At 34.8% G+C, this 17,133-nt stretch overlaps 1 protein-coding gene across 4 annotated transcripts in view; it reads right to left on the reverse strand.

The window, feature by feature from the left end:
• Positions 1–17,133, reverse strand: part of GCGR (glucagon receptor) — a 1,613,162-nt gene that overhangs the window by 235,986 nt on the left and 1,360,043 nt on the right. For all 4 annotated transcript variants that reach the window (XM_044068203.1, XM_044068202.1, XM_044068204.1 and 1 more), the window contains exons 10-11: positions 15,463–15,532; positions 14,427–14,515 (exon numbers count right to left, since the gene is read on the reverse strand). In XM_044068203.1, coding sequence (XP_043924138.1) covers positions 14,427–14,515; positions 15,463–15,532 — 159 coding nt within the window. The remainder of the gene's footprint in view (positions 1–14,426; positions 14,516–15,462; positions 15,533–17,133) is intronic.

Consider the following 17,133-nt stretch of genomic DNA (forward strand, 5'->3'; position numbering starts at 1 on the left):
TCTTACATTGTATACACTACTGATTCTAGCTGTTCTTCCCTAGGTCTTACATTGTATACACTACTGATTCTAGCTGTTCTTCCCTAGGTCTTACATTGTATACACTACTGATTCTAGCTGTTCTTCCCTAGGTCTTACATTGTATACACTACAGATTCTAGCTGTTCTTCCCTAGGTCTTACATTGTATACACTACCAATTCTAGCTGTTCTTCCCTAGGTCTTACATTGTATACACTACTGATTCTAGCTGTTCTTCCCTAGGTCTTACATTGTATATACTACTGATTCTAGCTGTTCTTCCCTACGTCTTACATTGTATACTCTACATATTCTAGGTGTTCTTCCCTAGGTCTTACATTGTATACACTACTGATTCTAGCTGTTCTTCCCTAGGTCTTACATTGTATACACTGCTGATTCTAGCTGTTCTTCCCTAGGTCTTACATTGTATACACTACTGATTCTAGCTGTTCTTCCCTAGGTCTTACATTGTATACACTACCAATTCTAGCTGTTCTTCCCTAGGTCTTACATTGTATACACTACCAATTCTAGCTGTTCTTCCCTAGGTCTTACATTGTATACACTACTGATTCTAGCTGTTCTTCCCTAGGTCTTACATTGTATACACTACCAATTCTAGCTGTTCTTCCCTAGGTCTTACATTGTATACACTACAGATTCTAGCTGTTCTTCCCTAGGTCTTACATTGTATACACTACAGATTCTAGCTGTGGCTCCCTAGGTCTTACATTGTATACACTACTGATTCTAGCTGTTCTTCCCTTGGTCTTACATTTTATACACTACTGATTCTAGCTGTTCTTCCCTAGGTCTTACATTGTATACACTACCAATTCTAGCTGTTCTTCCCTAGGTCTTACATTGTATACACTACTGATTCTAGCTGTTCTTCCCTAGGTCTTACATTGTATACACTACATATTCTAGCTGTTCTTCCCTAGGTCTTACATTGTATACACTACTGATTCTAGCTGTTCTTCCCTAGGTCTTACATTGTATACACTACAGATTCTAGCTGTTCTTCCCTAGGTCTTACATTGTATACACTACAGATTCTAGGTGTTCTTTCCTAGGTCTTACATTGCATACACTACAGATGCTAGCTGTGCTTTCCTAGGTCTTACATTGTATACACTACAGATTCTAACTGTTCTTCCCTAGGTCTTACATTGTATACACTACATATTCTAACTGTTCCTCCCTAGGTCTTACATTGTATACACTACATATTCTAGGTGTTCTTCCCTAGGTCTTACATTGTATACACTACAGATTCTAGCTGTTCTTCCCTAGGTCTTACATTATATACACTAACGATTCTAGCTGTTCTTCCCTAGGTCTTACATTGTATACACTACAGATTCTAGCTGTGGTTCCCTAGGTCTTACATTGTATACACTACTGATTCTAGCTGTTCTTCCCTCAGTTATACATTGTATATATTACAGATTTTAGTTGTTCTTCCCTCAGTCTTACATTGTATATACTACAAATTCTGTTTGTTCTTCCCTAGGTCTTACATTGTATACACTACAGACTGTAGTTTTTCTTCTGTCAGTTTTACATTGTATACACCCCAGATTCTATTTGTTTTTCCTTCAGTATTACATTGTATATACTACAGATTCCAGTTATTCTTCCTCAGGTCTTACATTGTATATACTACAGATTCAGATGTTTTTCCTTGGTATTACATTGTATATACTACAGTTTCTAGGTGTTCCTCCCTCAGTCTTACATTGTATATACAACAGATACTAGTTGTTCTTTACTCACTGTTACATTGTACATACTGCATATTCTATTTGCTCTTGTCTCAGTCTTACATTACTTATGTACTACATATTCTGGTTGCAATTCCTTCAATCTTACATTCTATAAATTCCATATTCTAGTTGTTCTTTCCTCAGTCTTACATTGTTTATACTATAGAATCTATTCATTCTTCCCTCAGTCTTATATATATACTACAGATTCTAGTTGTTCTTCTGTTAGTCTTGCATTGTGTAGGCTATAGATTCAGATGTTTTCCTTTGGTCTGACATGGTATATATTACAGATTCTAGTTCTTCCCACTGCCTTATGTTGTATATAGTATAGTTTCTATTTGTCCTTTTCTCAGTCTTACATTGTGTATACTACAGATGCTGTTTGTTCTCTTATTCTTACATTGTATACACTACAGACTCTAGGTTTATTCCCTCAGTCTTACACTGTATATACTACAGATTCTAGTTGTTCTTCTCTCAGTATTACATTGTGTATACTACAGATTCTGTTTGTTCTCTTATTCTTACATTGTATACACTACAGATTCTAGGTTTACTTCCCTCAGTCTTACACTGTATATACTACAGATTCTAGTTGTTCTTCTGTCAGTATTGCACTGTGTATGCTACAGATTCAGATGTTTTCCTTTGGTCTGACATGGTATATATTACAGATTCTAGTTGTTCTTCCCTCTACCTTATGTTGTATATAGTATAGTTTCTATTTGTCCTTTTCTCAGTCTTACATTGTGTATACTACAGATTCTGCCTGTTCTCTTATTCGTACATTGCATGCACTACAGACTCTAGGTTTACTTCCCTCAGTCTTACACTGTGTATACTACAGATTCTAGTTGTTCTTCTCTCAGTCTTATATTGTGTATACTACAGATTCTGTCAATTCTCTTATTCTTACATTGTATACACTACAGATTCTAGGTTTACTTCTCTCAGTCTTACATTGTATATACTACAGATTCTAGTTGTTCTTCTCTCAGTCTTATATGTGTATACTACAGATTCTGTTTGTTCTCTTATTCTTACATTGTATACACTACAGATTCTAGGCTTACTTCCCTCAGTCTTACACTGTATATACTACAGATTCTAGTTGTTCTTCTGTCAGTCTTGCATTGTGTATGCTACAGATTCAGATGTTTTCCATTGGTCTGACATGGTATATATTACAGATTCTAGTTGTTCTTCCCTCTGCCTTATGTTGTATATAGTATAGTTTCTATTTGTCCTTTTCTCAGTCTTACATTGTGTATACTACAGATTCTGTTTGTTCTCTTATTCTTACATTGTATACACTACAGACTCGAGGTTTACTTCCCTCAGTCCTACACTGTATATACTACAGATTCTAGTTGTTCTTCTCTCAGTCTTACATTGTCTATACTACAGATTCTGCCTGTTCTCTTATTCTTACATTGTATGCACTACAGACTCTAGGTTTACTTCCCTCAGTCTTACACTGTGTATACTACAGATTCTAGTTGTTCTTCTCTCAGTCCTATATTGTGTATACTACAGATTCTGTCAATTCTCTTATTCTTACATTGTATACACTACAGATTCTAGGTTTACTTCTCTCAGTCTTACATTGTATATACTACAGATTCTAGTTGTTCTTCTCTCAGTCTTATATTGTGTATACTACAGATTCTGTTTGTTCTCTTATTCTTACATTGTATACACTACAGATTCTAGGTTTACTTCCCTCAGTCTTACATTCTATACACTACAGATTCTAGTTGTTCTTCTCTCAGTCTTATATTGTGTATACTACAGATTCTGTTTGTTCTCTTATTCTTACAGTGTATACACTACAGACTCCAGGTTTACTTCCCTCAGTCTTACATTCTATACACTACAGATTCTAGTTGTTCTTCTCTCAGTCTTACATTGTGTATACTACAGATTCTGTTTGTTCTCTTATTCTTACATTGTATACACTACAGACTCTAGGTTTACTTCCCTCAGTCTTACACTGTATATACTACAGATTCTAGTTGTTCTTCTCTCAGTCTTACATTGTGTATACTACAGATTCTGTTTGTTCTCTTATTCTTACATTGTATACACTACAGACTCTAGGTTTACTTCCTCAGTCTTACACTGTATATACTACAGATTCTAGTTGTTCTTCTCTCAGTCTTACATTGTGTATACTACAGATTCTGTTTGTTCTCTTATTCTTACATTGTATACACTACAGATTCTAGGTTTACTTCCCTCAGTCTTACACTGTATATACTACAGATTCTAGTTGTTCTTCTCTCAGTCTTACATTGTGTATACTACAGATTCTGTTTGTTCTCTTATTCTTACATTGTATACAGTACAGATTCTAGGTTTACTTCCCTCAGTCTTACACTGTATATACTACAGATTCTAGTTGTTCTTCTCTCAGTCTTACATTGTGTATACTACAGATTCTGTTTGTTCTCTTATTCTTACATTGTATACACTACAGGTTCTAGGCTTACTTCCCTCAGTCTTACACTGAATATACTACAGATTCTAGTTGTTCTTCTCTCATTCTTATATTGTGTATACTACAGATTCTGTTTGTTCTCTTATTCTTACATTGTATACACTACAGACTCTAGGTTTACTTCCCTCAGTCTTACACTGTATATACTACAGATTCTAGTTGTTCTTCTCTCAGTCTTATATTGTGTATACTACAGATTCTGTTTGTTCTCTTATTCTTACATTGTATACACTACAGATTCTAGGTTTACTTCCCTCAGTCTTACACTGTATATACTACAGATTCTAGTTGTTCTTCTCTCAGTCTTATATTGTGTATACTACAGATTCTGTTTGTTCTCTTATTCTTACATTGTATACACTACAGATTCTAGGTTTACTTCCCTCAGTCTTACACTGTATATACTACAGATTCTAGTTGTTCTTCTCTCAGTCTTACATTGTGTATACTACAGATTCTGTTTGTTCTCTTATTCTTACATTGTATACACTACAGACTCTAGGTTTACTTCCCTCAGTCTTACACTGTATATACTACAGATTCTAGTTGTTCTTCTCTCAGTCTTACATTGTGTATACTACAGATTCTGTTTGTTCTCTTATTCTTACATTGTATACACTACAGACTCTAGGTTTACTTTCCTCAGTCCACTGTATATATACTAACATTCTAGTTTTTTTTTTTCTTATTATTATTACATATTATTTACATTGCATGCATTTCTATTCTTCCTCAATCTTACATTGTATATACTACAAATTCTGGTTGATCCTCCCTCAGTCCTACATTGTGCATGCTATAGATTCTAGTTGTTCTTACCTGAGTCTTACACCGCATATAGTACAAATTCCAGTTGTTCTTCTCTTAGTCTTACATTGTATGTACTGCAGATTCTAGTTGTTCTACCCTCAGTTTTACATTGTATATACTGCAATTTTTTTCATCCCTCAGTCTTACATTGTGAATACTACAGATTCTAGTTGTTTTTCTCTTGATCTTACATTGCGTATATTACAGAGTCTAATTTTTCTTCCCTCAGCCTTACTGTATATACTGCAGACCCTACTTTTACTTCCTTCTGTCTTACACTGTATACACTACAGATTCTAGTTGTTCTTCTCTCAGTCTTACATTGTGTATACTACAGATTCTGTTTGTTCTCTTATTCTTACATTGTATACACTACAGACTCTAGGTTTACTTCCCTCAGTCTTACACTGTATATACTCCAGATTCTAGTTGTTCTTCTCTCAGTCTTACATTGTGTATACTACAGATTCTGTTTGTTCTCTTATTCTTACATTGTATACATTACAGATTCTAGGTTTACTTCCCTCAGTCTTACACTTTATATATTACAGATTCTAGTTGTTCTTCTCTCAGTCTTATATTGTGTATGCTACAGATTCTGTTTGTTCTCTTATTCTTACATTATATACACTACAGACTCTAGGTTTACTTCCCTCAGGCTTACACTGTATATACTACAGATTCTAGTTGTTCTTCTCTCAGTCTTACATTGTGTATAATACAGATTCTGTTTGTTTTCTTATTCTTACATTGTATACACTACAGATTATAGGTTTACTTCCCTCAGTCCTACACTGTATATACTACACATTCTAGTTGTTCTTCTCTCAGTCTTATATTGTGCATAATACAGATTCTGTTTGTTCTCTTATTCTTACATTGTATACACTACAGACTCTAGGTTTACTTCCCTCAGTCCTACACTGTATATACTACAAATTCTAGTTGTTCTTCTCTCAGTCTTACATTGCGTATACTACAGAATCTGTTTGTTCTCTTATTCTTACATTGTATACACTACAGACTCTAGGTTTACTTCCCTCAGTCTTACACTGTATATACTACAGATTCTAGTTGTTCTTCTCTCAGTCTTACATTGTGTATACTACAGATTCTGTTTGTTCTCTTATTCTTACATTGTATACACTACAGACTCTAGGTTTCCTTCCCTCAGTCCTACACTGTATATACTACAGATTCTAGTTGTTTTTCTCGTTATTATTCCCTCAATATTACATTGCATGCATTCAGATTCTAATTGCTTTTCCCTCAATCTTACATTGTATATACTACAAATTCTGGTTGATCCTCCCTCAGTCCTACATTGTGTATGCTATAGATTCTAGTTGTTCTAACCTCAGTCTTACATTGCATATAGTACAAATTCCAGTTGTTCTTCTCTTAGTCTTACATTGTATGTACTGCAGATTCTAGTTGTTCTACCCTTAGTTCTACATTGTATATACTGCAATTTTTTTCATCCCTCAGTCTTACATTGTGAATACTACAGATTCTAGTTGTTTTTCCCTTGATCTTACATTGCGTATATTACAGAGTCTAATTTTTCTTCCCTCAGCCTTACTGTATAAACTGCAGACCCTACTTTTACTTCCTTCTGTCTTACACTGTATACACTACAGATTCTAGTTGTTCTTCTCTCAGTCTTACATTGTGTATACTACAGATTCTGTTTGTTCTCTTATTCTTACATTGTATACACTACAGACTCTAGGTTTACTTCCCTCAGTCTTACACTGTATATACTACAGATTCTAGTTGTTCTTCTCTCAGTCTTACATTGTGTATACTACAGATTCTGTTTGTTCTCTTATTCTTACATTGTATACATTACAGATTCTAGGTTTACTTCCCTCAGTCTTACACTGTATATATTACAGATTCTAGTTGTTCTTCTCTCAGTCTTATATTGTGTATACTACAGATTCTGATGGTTCTCTTATTCTTACATTATATACACTACAGACTCTAGGTTTACTTCCCTCAGTCTTACACTTTATATACTACAGATTCTAGTTGTTCTTTTCTCAGTCTTACATTGTGTATACTACAGATTCTGTTTGTTCTCTTATTCTTACATTGCATACACTACAGATTCTAGGTTTACTTCCCTCAGTCCTACACTGTATATACTACAGATTCTAGTTGTTCTTCTCTCAGTCTTATATTGTGTATACTACAGATTCTGTTTGTTCTCTTATTCTTACATTGTATATACTACAGACTCTAGGTTTGCTTCCCTCAGTCTTACACTGTATATACTACAGATTCTAGTTGTTCTTCTCTCAGTCATACATTGTGTATACTACAGATACTGTTTGTTCTCTTATTCTTACATTGTATACACTACAGACTCTAGGTTTACTTCCCTCAGTATTACACTGTATATACTATAGATTCTAGCTGTTCTTCTCTCAGTCTTACATTGTGTATACTACAGATTCTGTTTGTTCTCTTATTCTTACATTGTATACACTACAGATTCTAGGCTTTCTTCCCTCAGTCTTACACTGTATATACTACAGTTTCTAGTTGTTCTTCTCTCAGTCTTATATTGTGTATACTACAGATTCTGTTTGTTCTCTTATTCTTACATTGTATACACTACAGACTTTAGGTTTACTTCCCTCAGTCTTACACTGTATATACTACAGATTCTAGTTGTTCTTCTCTCAGTCTTACATTGTGTATACTACAGATTCTGTTTGTTCTCTTATTCTTACATTGTATACACTACAGATTCTAGGTTTACTTCCCACAGTCCTACACTGTTTATACTACAGATTCTAGTTGTTCTTCTCTCAGTCTTATATTGTGTATACTACAGATTCTGTTTGTTCTCTTATTCTTACATTGTATACACTACAGACTCTAGGTTTACTTCCCTCAGTCTTACACTGTATATACTACAGATTCTAGTTGTTCTTCTCTCAGTCTTACATTGTGTATACTACAGATTCTGTTTGTTCTCTTATTCTTACATTGTATACAGTACAGATTCTAGGTTTACTTCCCTCAGTCTTACACTGTATATACTACAGATTCTTGTTGTTCTTCTCTCAGGCTTACATTGTGTATACTACAGATTCTGTTTGTTCTCTTATTCTTACATTGTATACACTACAGACTCTAGGTTTACTTCCCTCAGTCTTACACTGAATATACTACAGATTCTAGTTGTTCTTCTCTCATTCTTATATTGTGTATACTACAGATTCTGTTTGTTCTCTTATTCTTACATTGTATACACTACAGACTCTAGGTTTACTTCCCTCAGTCTTACACTGTATATACTACAGATTCTAGTTGTTCTTCTCTCAGTCTTACATTGTGTATACTACAGATTCTGTTTGTTCTCTTATTCTTACATTGTATACACTACAGACTCTAGGTTTACTTCCCTCAGTCTTACACTGTATATACTACAGATTCTAGTTGTACTTCTCTCAGTCATACATTGTGTATACTACAGATTCTGTTTGTACTCTTATTCTTACATTGTATACACTAGAGACTCTAGGTTTACTTCCCTCAGTCTTACACTGTATATACTACAGATTCTAGTTGTTCTTCTCTCAGTCTTACATTGTGTATACTACAGATTCTGTTTGTTCTCTTATTCTTACATTGTATACACTACAGATTCTAGGCTTACTTCCCTCAGTCTTACACTGTATATACTACAGATTCTAGTTGTTCTTCTCTCAGTCTTATATTGTGTATACTACATATTCTGTTTGTTCTGTTATTCTTACATTGTATAGACTACAGATTCTAGGTTTACTTCCCTCAGTCCTACACTGTATATACTACAGATTCTAGTTTCTCTCAGTCTTACATTGTGTATACTACAGATTCTGTTTGTTCTCTTATTCTTACATTGTATACACAACAGACTCTAGGTTTACTTCCCTCAGTCTTACACTGTATATACTACAGATTGTAGTTGTTCTTCTCTCAGTCTTACATTGTGTATACTACAGATTCTGTTTGTTCTCTTATTCTTACATTGTATACACTACAGACTCTAGGTTTACTTCCCTCAGTCCTACACTGTATATACTACAGATTCTAGTTGTTTTTCTCGTTATTATTCCCTCAATATTACATTGCATGCATTCAGATTCTAATTGCTTTTCCCTCAATCTTACATTGTATATACTACAAATTCTGGTTGATCCTCCCTCAGTCCTACATTGTGCATGCTATAGATTCTAGTTGTTCTAACCTGAGTCTTACACAGCATATAGTACAAATTCCAGTTGTTCTTCTCTTAGTCTTACATTGTATGTACTGCAGATTCTAGTTGTTCTACCCTCAGTTTTACATTGTATATACTGCAATTTTTTTCATCCCTCAGTCTTACATTGTGAATACTACAGATTCTAGTTGTTTTTCCCTTGATCTTACATTGCGTATATTACAGAGTCTAATTTTTCTTCCCTCAGCCTTACTGTATATAATGCAGACCCTACTTTTACTTCCTTCTGTCTTACACTGTATACACTACAGATTCTAGTTGTTCTTCTCTCAGTCTTACATTGTGTATACTACAGATTCTGTTTGTTCTCTTATTCTTACATTGTATACACTACAGACTCTAGGTTTACTTCCCTCAGTCTTACACTGTATATACTCCAGATTCTAGTTGTTCTTCTCTCAGTCTTACATTGTGTATACTACAGATTCTGTTTGTTCTCTTATTCTTACATTGTATACATTACAGATTCTAGGTTTACTTCCCTCAGTCTTACACTTTATATATTACAGATTCTAGTTGTTCTTCTCTCAGTCTTACATTGTGTATACTACAGATTCTGTTTGTTCTCTTATTCTTACATTGTATACACTACAGACTCTAGGTTTACTTCCCTCAGTCTTACACTGTATATACTACAGATTCTAGTTGTTCTTCTCTCAGTCTTACATTGTGTATACTACAGATTCTGTTTGTTCTCTTATTCTTACATTGTATACACTACAGACTCTAGGTTTACTTCCCTCAGTCCTACACTGTATATACTACAAATTCTAGTTGTTCTTCTCTCAGTCTTACATTGTGTATACTACAGATTCTGTTTGTTCTCTTATTCTTACATTGTATGTACTCCAGACATTAGTTGTTCTTCCCTCAGGCTTATACTGTATATACTACAGATTCTATTTGTTCTTCCTTCAATCTTATATTCTGTATACTACAGATTCTAGTTATTATTTTCTTGTTCTTAAATTGCATATACTACAGATTCTAGTTGTTCTACCCTTAGTTCTTACATTGTATGCTACTGCAATATCCCTCAGTCTTACATTGTGAATACTACAGATTCTAGTTGTTTTTCCCTTGATCTTACATTGCGTATATTACAGAGTCTAATTTTTCTTCCCTCAGCCTTACTGTATAAACTGCAGACCCTACTTTTACTTCCTTCTGTCTTACACTGTATACACTACAGATTCTAGTTGTTCTTCTCTCAGTCTTACATTGTGTATACTACAGATTCTGTTTGTTCTCTTATTCTTACATTGTATACATTACAGATTCTAGGTTTACTTCCCTCAGTCTTACACTGTATATATTACAGATTCTAGTTGTTCTTCTCTCAGTCTTATATTGTGTATACTACAGATTCTGTTGGTTCTCTTATCTTACATTATATACACTACAGACTCTAGCTTTACTTCCCTCAGTCTTACACTGTATATACTACAGATTCTAGTTGTTCTTCTCTCAGTCTTACATTGTGTATACTACAGATTCTGTTTGTTCTCTTATTCTTACATTGTATACACTACAGATTCTAGGCTTACTTCCCTCAGTCCTACACTGTATATACTACAGATTCTAGTTGTTCTTCTCTCAGTCTTATATTGTGTACACTACAGATTCTGTTTGTTCTGTTATTCTTACATTGTATAGACTACAGACTCTAGGTTTACTTCCCTCAGTCCTACACTGTATATACTACAGATTCTAGTTGTTCTTCTCTTAGTCTTACATTGTGTATACTACAGATTCTGTTTGTTCTCTTATTCTTACATTGTATACACAACAGACTCTAGGTTTACTTCCCTCAGTCTTACACTGTATATACTACAGATTCTAGTTGTTCTTCTCTCAGTCTTACATTGTGTATACTACAGATTCTGTTTGTTCTCTTATTCTTACATTGTATACACTACAGACTCTAGGTTTACTTCCCTCAGTCCTACACTGTATATACTACAGATTCTAGTTGTTTTTCGTTTTATTATTCTCAATATATTATTTTGCATCATTCAGATTTTCTAATTTTTCCCTCAATCTTACATGTATATACACCATTTTCTGTGATTGATTCTCCTCAGTCCTACATGTGTATGCTATAGTTTTAGTTGTTTCTAACCTGGGTCTTACATTGCATATATAGTCAGTTGTTCTTCTCTTAGTCTTACATTGTATGTACTGCAGATTCTAGTTGTTCTACCCTCAGTTTTACATTGTATATACTGCAATTTTTTTCATCCCTCAGTCTTACACTGTATATACTACAGATTCTAGTTGTTCTTCTCTCAGTATTATATTGTGTACACTACAGATTCTGTTTGTTCTCTTATTCTTACATTGTATACACTACAGACTCTATGTTTACTTCCCTCAGTCCTACACTGTATATACTACAGATTCTAGTTGTTCTTCTCTCAGTCTTACATTGTGTATACTACAGATTCTGTTTGTTCTCTTATTCTTACATTGTATACACTACAGACTCCAGGTTTACTTCCCTCAGTCTTACATTCTATACACTACAGATTCTAGTTGTTCTTCTCTTAGTCTTACATTGTGTATACTACAGATTCTGTTTGTTCTCTTATTCTTACATTGTATACACTACAGACTCTAGGTTTACTTCCCTCAGTCTTACACTGTATATACTACAGATTCTAGTAGTTCTTCTCTCAGTCTTACATTGTGTATACTACAGATTCTGTTTGTTCTCTTATTCTTACATTGTATACACTACAGACTCTAGGTTTACTTCCCTCAGTCCTACATTGTGTATGCTATAGATTCTAGTTGTTCTAACCTCAGTCTTACATTGCATATAGTACAAATTCCAGTTGTTCTTCTCTTAGTCTTACATTGTATGTACTGCAGATTCTAGTTGTTCTACCCTTAGTTCTACATTGTATATACTGCAATTTTTTTCATCCCTCAGTCTTACATTGTGAATACTACAGATTCTAGTTGTTTTTCCCTTGATCTTACATTGCGTATATTACAGAGTCTAATTTTTCTTCCCTCAGCCTTACTGTATAAACTGCAGACCCTACTTTTACTTCCTTCTGTCTTACACTGTATACACTACAGATTCTAGTTGTTCTTCTCTCAGTCTTACATTGTGTATACTACAGATTCTGTTTGTTCTCTTATTCTTACATTGTATACACTACAGACTCTAGGTTTACTTCCCTCAGTCTTACACTGTATATACTACAGATTCTATTTGTTCTTCCCTCGGCCTTACATTGTATATAACAGAGTTTCTAGTTGTTCCTCACAAAGTCTTACATTGGATATATTACATATTTCAGTTATTCTTCCCTCAGACTTGCATTGTATGTACTAGAGGTTCTAGTTGTTTTTCAAACAGTTTTAAATTGTATATACAACAAATTCTAGTTGGTCTTTCATGTGTCTTATATTGCACATACTATGGATAATAGATGTTCTTCTCTTATACTGAAGAGACTTTTAAATTTGATAATTCCACAGAGGATAACTTCATTTTGCCTTCAGTCCAGACCTCTCAGCTGCCCCTGATTTTTTCCTCAGAGATTTGCCTCGTCCTTTGTAAAGGTTTTGAATTTCTAGTAAACCACTGAGAATTGCAATCAGTTAATAATGCCAGACAGTTTCATGCTTCGTATTGTTCAGAAAATGCAAGTTAATGCAACGCCTGTTTTATTAACTTTTTAAGTGAATTAGAAACATATTTAAAACTGCTCCTAATTTGTTCCTTTCTCCTCCCATTATTTTTGGATTTGTCCAGAATTTTTAATCAAAGAAGTTGAGAGATATGTTGCAATCTGTTTAGTAAAACTAAGTGTTTTTACCAACTTTCAAAGCAGGTAAAACACTTCACTCTCCTATGGTTTCTGTCTTCTCTTTCTTTCTTTCTTACTTAATTTCTTTCATTCTTTCTTTCTTTCTTTCCTTCCTACTTAATTTCTTTCTTTCTCCCTGTCTTCCTTTTTTATCCTGTAACTGGTATTCTGGAAAAATTCAAGAAATATCTGATTAACATATGCATAGTTTTCTCTCTAAAAGTAATCAATCCATATTGGAAGCCAACTGTTTATTAGATTTACATCTGTTTTATTACATTGTTTGCCAAGCAACTTACTGAGAAATGTATCCTCTTCTCTCTAACTTTTACCTTCCACGTGAATATAATTCTGTTTATTTATGGATTTATTGTATGGCTGAGAAACTGACTGTGATGCATTCTGGATACTTTGTAATAAAATATTTTACAGACTACAGGAAACATGCCAACCTATTATAGAATTGTTTCTCTCCTCTAATGCATCCTCATAAGGTGAGCCTGGATGACTTGGATACAGGAAGTAACTGGACAGCTGCTGAGCATGCAGTAAACAGAAACACCAATTTATTAAACTTAATAAATACAGGTCCACTGAAGTAATTAAAGTAAAAGCTGCACATTTTAGAATTAGAAAGCCCACTTTACAAGTTAAGGGCATAACTATAACAAAAATAAATGGTAGAAGAAACCTCTGCACTTGTTCTTTAATGTTATGCTGGTGCAATGCTAATCTGTAATAAGGAATAAAGAAGGTGGGTCAGTGGGACTGACTGAAGTTATAGTGCAGGCTAATCAAGGCAAGCCATATGAAAATGATGGGGCATATATATATATATATATATATATATATATGCAACTCTCCTGTCACTGATACTGCTAGGGGGCAGTTAAATATATTATTAGTGAGATCTAGGGATACCAGAACAGTGGCATGACTGTAATGGTTTTCAGTCAAGGCCAGGTATCAGTGGAGTCTTGCCTCTATTACTACAACAGCCTAGACCATCTATGGCAAAATTAGATTTAAAACTTCTTCAGACCACACAACTCTTCTAAGCAGGCTGGTACCTTAATCCAAACAGAACAGTTTCTCATTTGTGCCTCACTAGGATATGTAATGCTACAGGGGTATCATATACATTTCATATCTATGGTTCCTCATCTGTAAGCAGGATAACCTGCAGTACCAGGTAACACTGTAAGGGGGCAGACTTACCGAAATTTGTAATCTGTGTACCTCATCTGATGTGCCTTCAATTTGGAAACAAGGATCTGAATAATTCGTAAAAATATGAAGAAATTGATCTGAAATTAGGAAAAACACAATGATGGTACAACATTAAGCCAGAAGAAGAATACACACCTAGATTAAAGTAGCAGCAAAATGCCTTAGTCTGTCAACAAGTCTTGCAACAATATAAACAGGATCTGGTTTATGGTGATGCTGAATTTTCCCAAGAGGAATACTCATGTTAAATTCAAAAGGGGAATGATGCTTACCACTGGAACTCAAACACGAAGAAGTGAAAGTACCAGTATAAAAAACATAGACAAGAGACCTCTATATATGGAAAACAAAATAAAGTTATGATTATCCTGCATTGTTGCTCTGCAGAATGCCTCATCACCTCTCATTTTGAAGTCCTGCTGATGGATACTGTCCAAGAGTGACCTAACAGACACCAGGGTGATGGGAGGTGGATTAATGCAGACCCTGCAGGCTGCAGTAAGGTATGGGACAGAGGCATAAAGCAGACCAGGGAGATGCATTCAAGGTATAATGTACAAAACCATGCCAGTATAACTGCTGTGCAACAATAATGTGCAGTAAACTGAAGGCATGAGTGTCGCATGTCAATGACTTCATGGTTTTCTTTTTGTTCCTTTTTCCTTTGTCTCTTTTAATCTATCTTGAATCATATAAGCAACTGTGATATTACAAACAAAGAAATGCAGAAGATACAGAGAGGTTTCATTCAAATAAGCATACAAACATTGGTAATGAAGGAAGTGCATGAATTCAGAACAGTATCTATCTGAAAGAAGGTGACCTGCAGAATATTATAGTTATGTATAAGTGACAAGTATAAGTAACATTATGTATATCTGACAACTAGAAAACAAGTAAAACATGTCTAGTAAGCACAGTACAAAGCAGAGGTATCCAAGAGACATATAAGGTACAGTTGCACAAACATATTCCTGATCTGGGAATAACAAGGCATTTTTGGAAAGTACAGCTGTAGACTTACCAAGATTACGAGTAAAATCGGGGCTCTAATGATCCACCAGTATGCCATGTTGTCATTATAACTCCAGCACCTGTAATGAAAGTCAGAGTATACACCATCTGTTATTTCCTTACTAGATCTAAATTAGCAGGCATCTAAATGTTTAAATATAATGCTATTTTACATGTGAACTAATTCAGTAGGACCTGACAGACACATATGCATGTTTTCACTGCTGTCTCCAGCAGAGGTGGAAAGGTTCCATAACCTGCTGAACAGAGTTTCATGGAATAGCTAAACAGTGATAGACTATATCACATATAGAGTAATGTGCTAAAAGTGACAATTGCATTTACAGCTTATTGCTTCAGTATCTAAATGCCACTGCTAAACCCCAAATGCATACAACTTCTCTTACTATCAAACATTGTTATAAGACACTCCCTCAGCTTCTCCTAACCTCATGCAGTTTTGCTGTTTTACCATCTGTGTGTGTGTGTGTGTGTGTGTGTGTGTGTTTGTGAAACTTTGCAGTGATGAGGGAGGAGCTGCCTGTACAAACCTATTTAGTAATGTCCAATACTGCCCTGTAGCAAATGTGGAAAAAAGTATAGTTTCTGCCTCTAGCTGCCAGATGCACATGACACAATGAATCAGGCAAGAAATGTAACTCGAGACTTACTGCATTTATTTGCACTAAGGTACATTTGGCAGGATTTTCTTCTTTGGGGTGTGTCACTACACAGTAACTTATAACATTTGTATTTTCCCATCTTCTGTGTCCATTTCCTGGCCGGAGATTTTAAAAGCAGTGCATATGAAAGGCCTATGCTGCTTTTGCATCAGTGCTCTGTGCAATCTTGGGTGGTATACAAGGCACTCATACATAACTAGCACTAACAACAAGACATTCATACATAACTAGCACTAACAACAAGGTGCTCATACATAACTAGCGCTAACAACAAGGCATCATACATAACCAGCGCTAACAACAAGGCACACGTACATAACTAACACTAAAAACAAGGCACTCATGCATAACCAGCACTAACAACAGGCCCTCATACATAACTAAGACTAACAACTAGGCACTCATACATAACTAGCGCTAACAACAATGCACTCATACATAACTAGCACTAACAACAAGGCACTCATACATAACTAGCACTAACAACAAGGCACTCGTACATAACTAGTGCTAACAACAAGGCACTCATACATAACTAGCGCTAACAAGGCACTCATACATAACTAGTACTAACAAATGTCCTCTTTATTTTTTTTCACCACTGACAGCATTTCATGCACTATATAATAGCTCATGGCTATCAAGCAAAATCTTCAGTATAACATTAACAAATGTTATGGAGCAAAAAAAAAATATGATCGTAGTAGGTGACATTCAGTTTATATGCCACAACTGCCTGTATTTTATAACTGTTTCTGTAATTAATCATTTTATTTTAGAATGTCTTTAAATGTCACTCGATCATGGGGAGGACGTGCAGACTCTGCAGAGAAGGTACTCCAGCTGAGAATAGAACAGGAGAAACTCTTACTGTGGAGACGGCAATGCTAACTGCTGCACCAATGTAATGCTTATTTCAGCTCTGACATTAAAGGAGGAATTAATATTCAAATGACTTCCCAAAACAGGAAGACGCAAGTTGTTTTCCAATGCACCAA

The sequence above is a fragment of the Protopterus annectens genome, chromosome 4.part0 (assembly GCF_019279795.1).
Source record: "Protopterus annectens isolate FY-2018-M chromosome 4.part0, PAN1.0, whole genome shotgun sequence".
Taxonomy (NCBI): Eukaryota; Metazoa; Chordata; order Ceratodontiformes; family Protopteridae; genus Protopterus; species Protopterus annectens.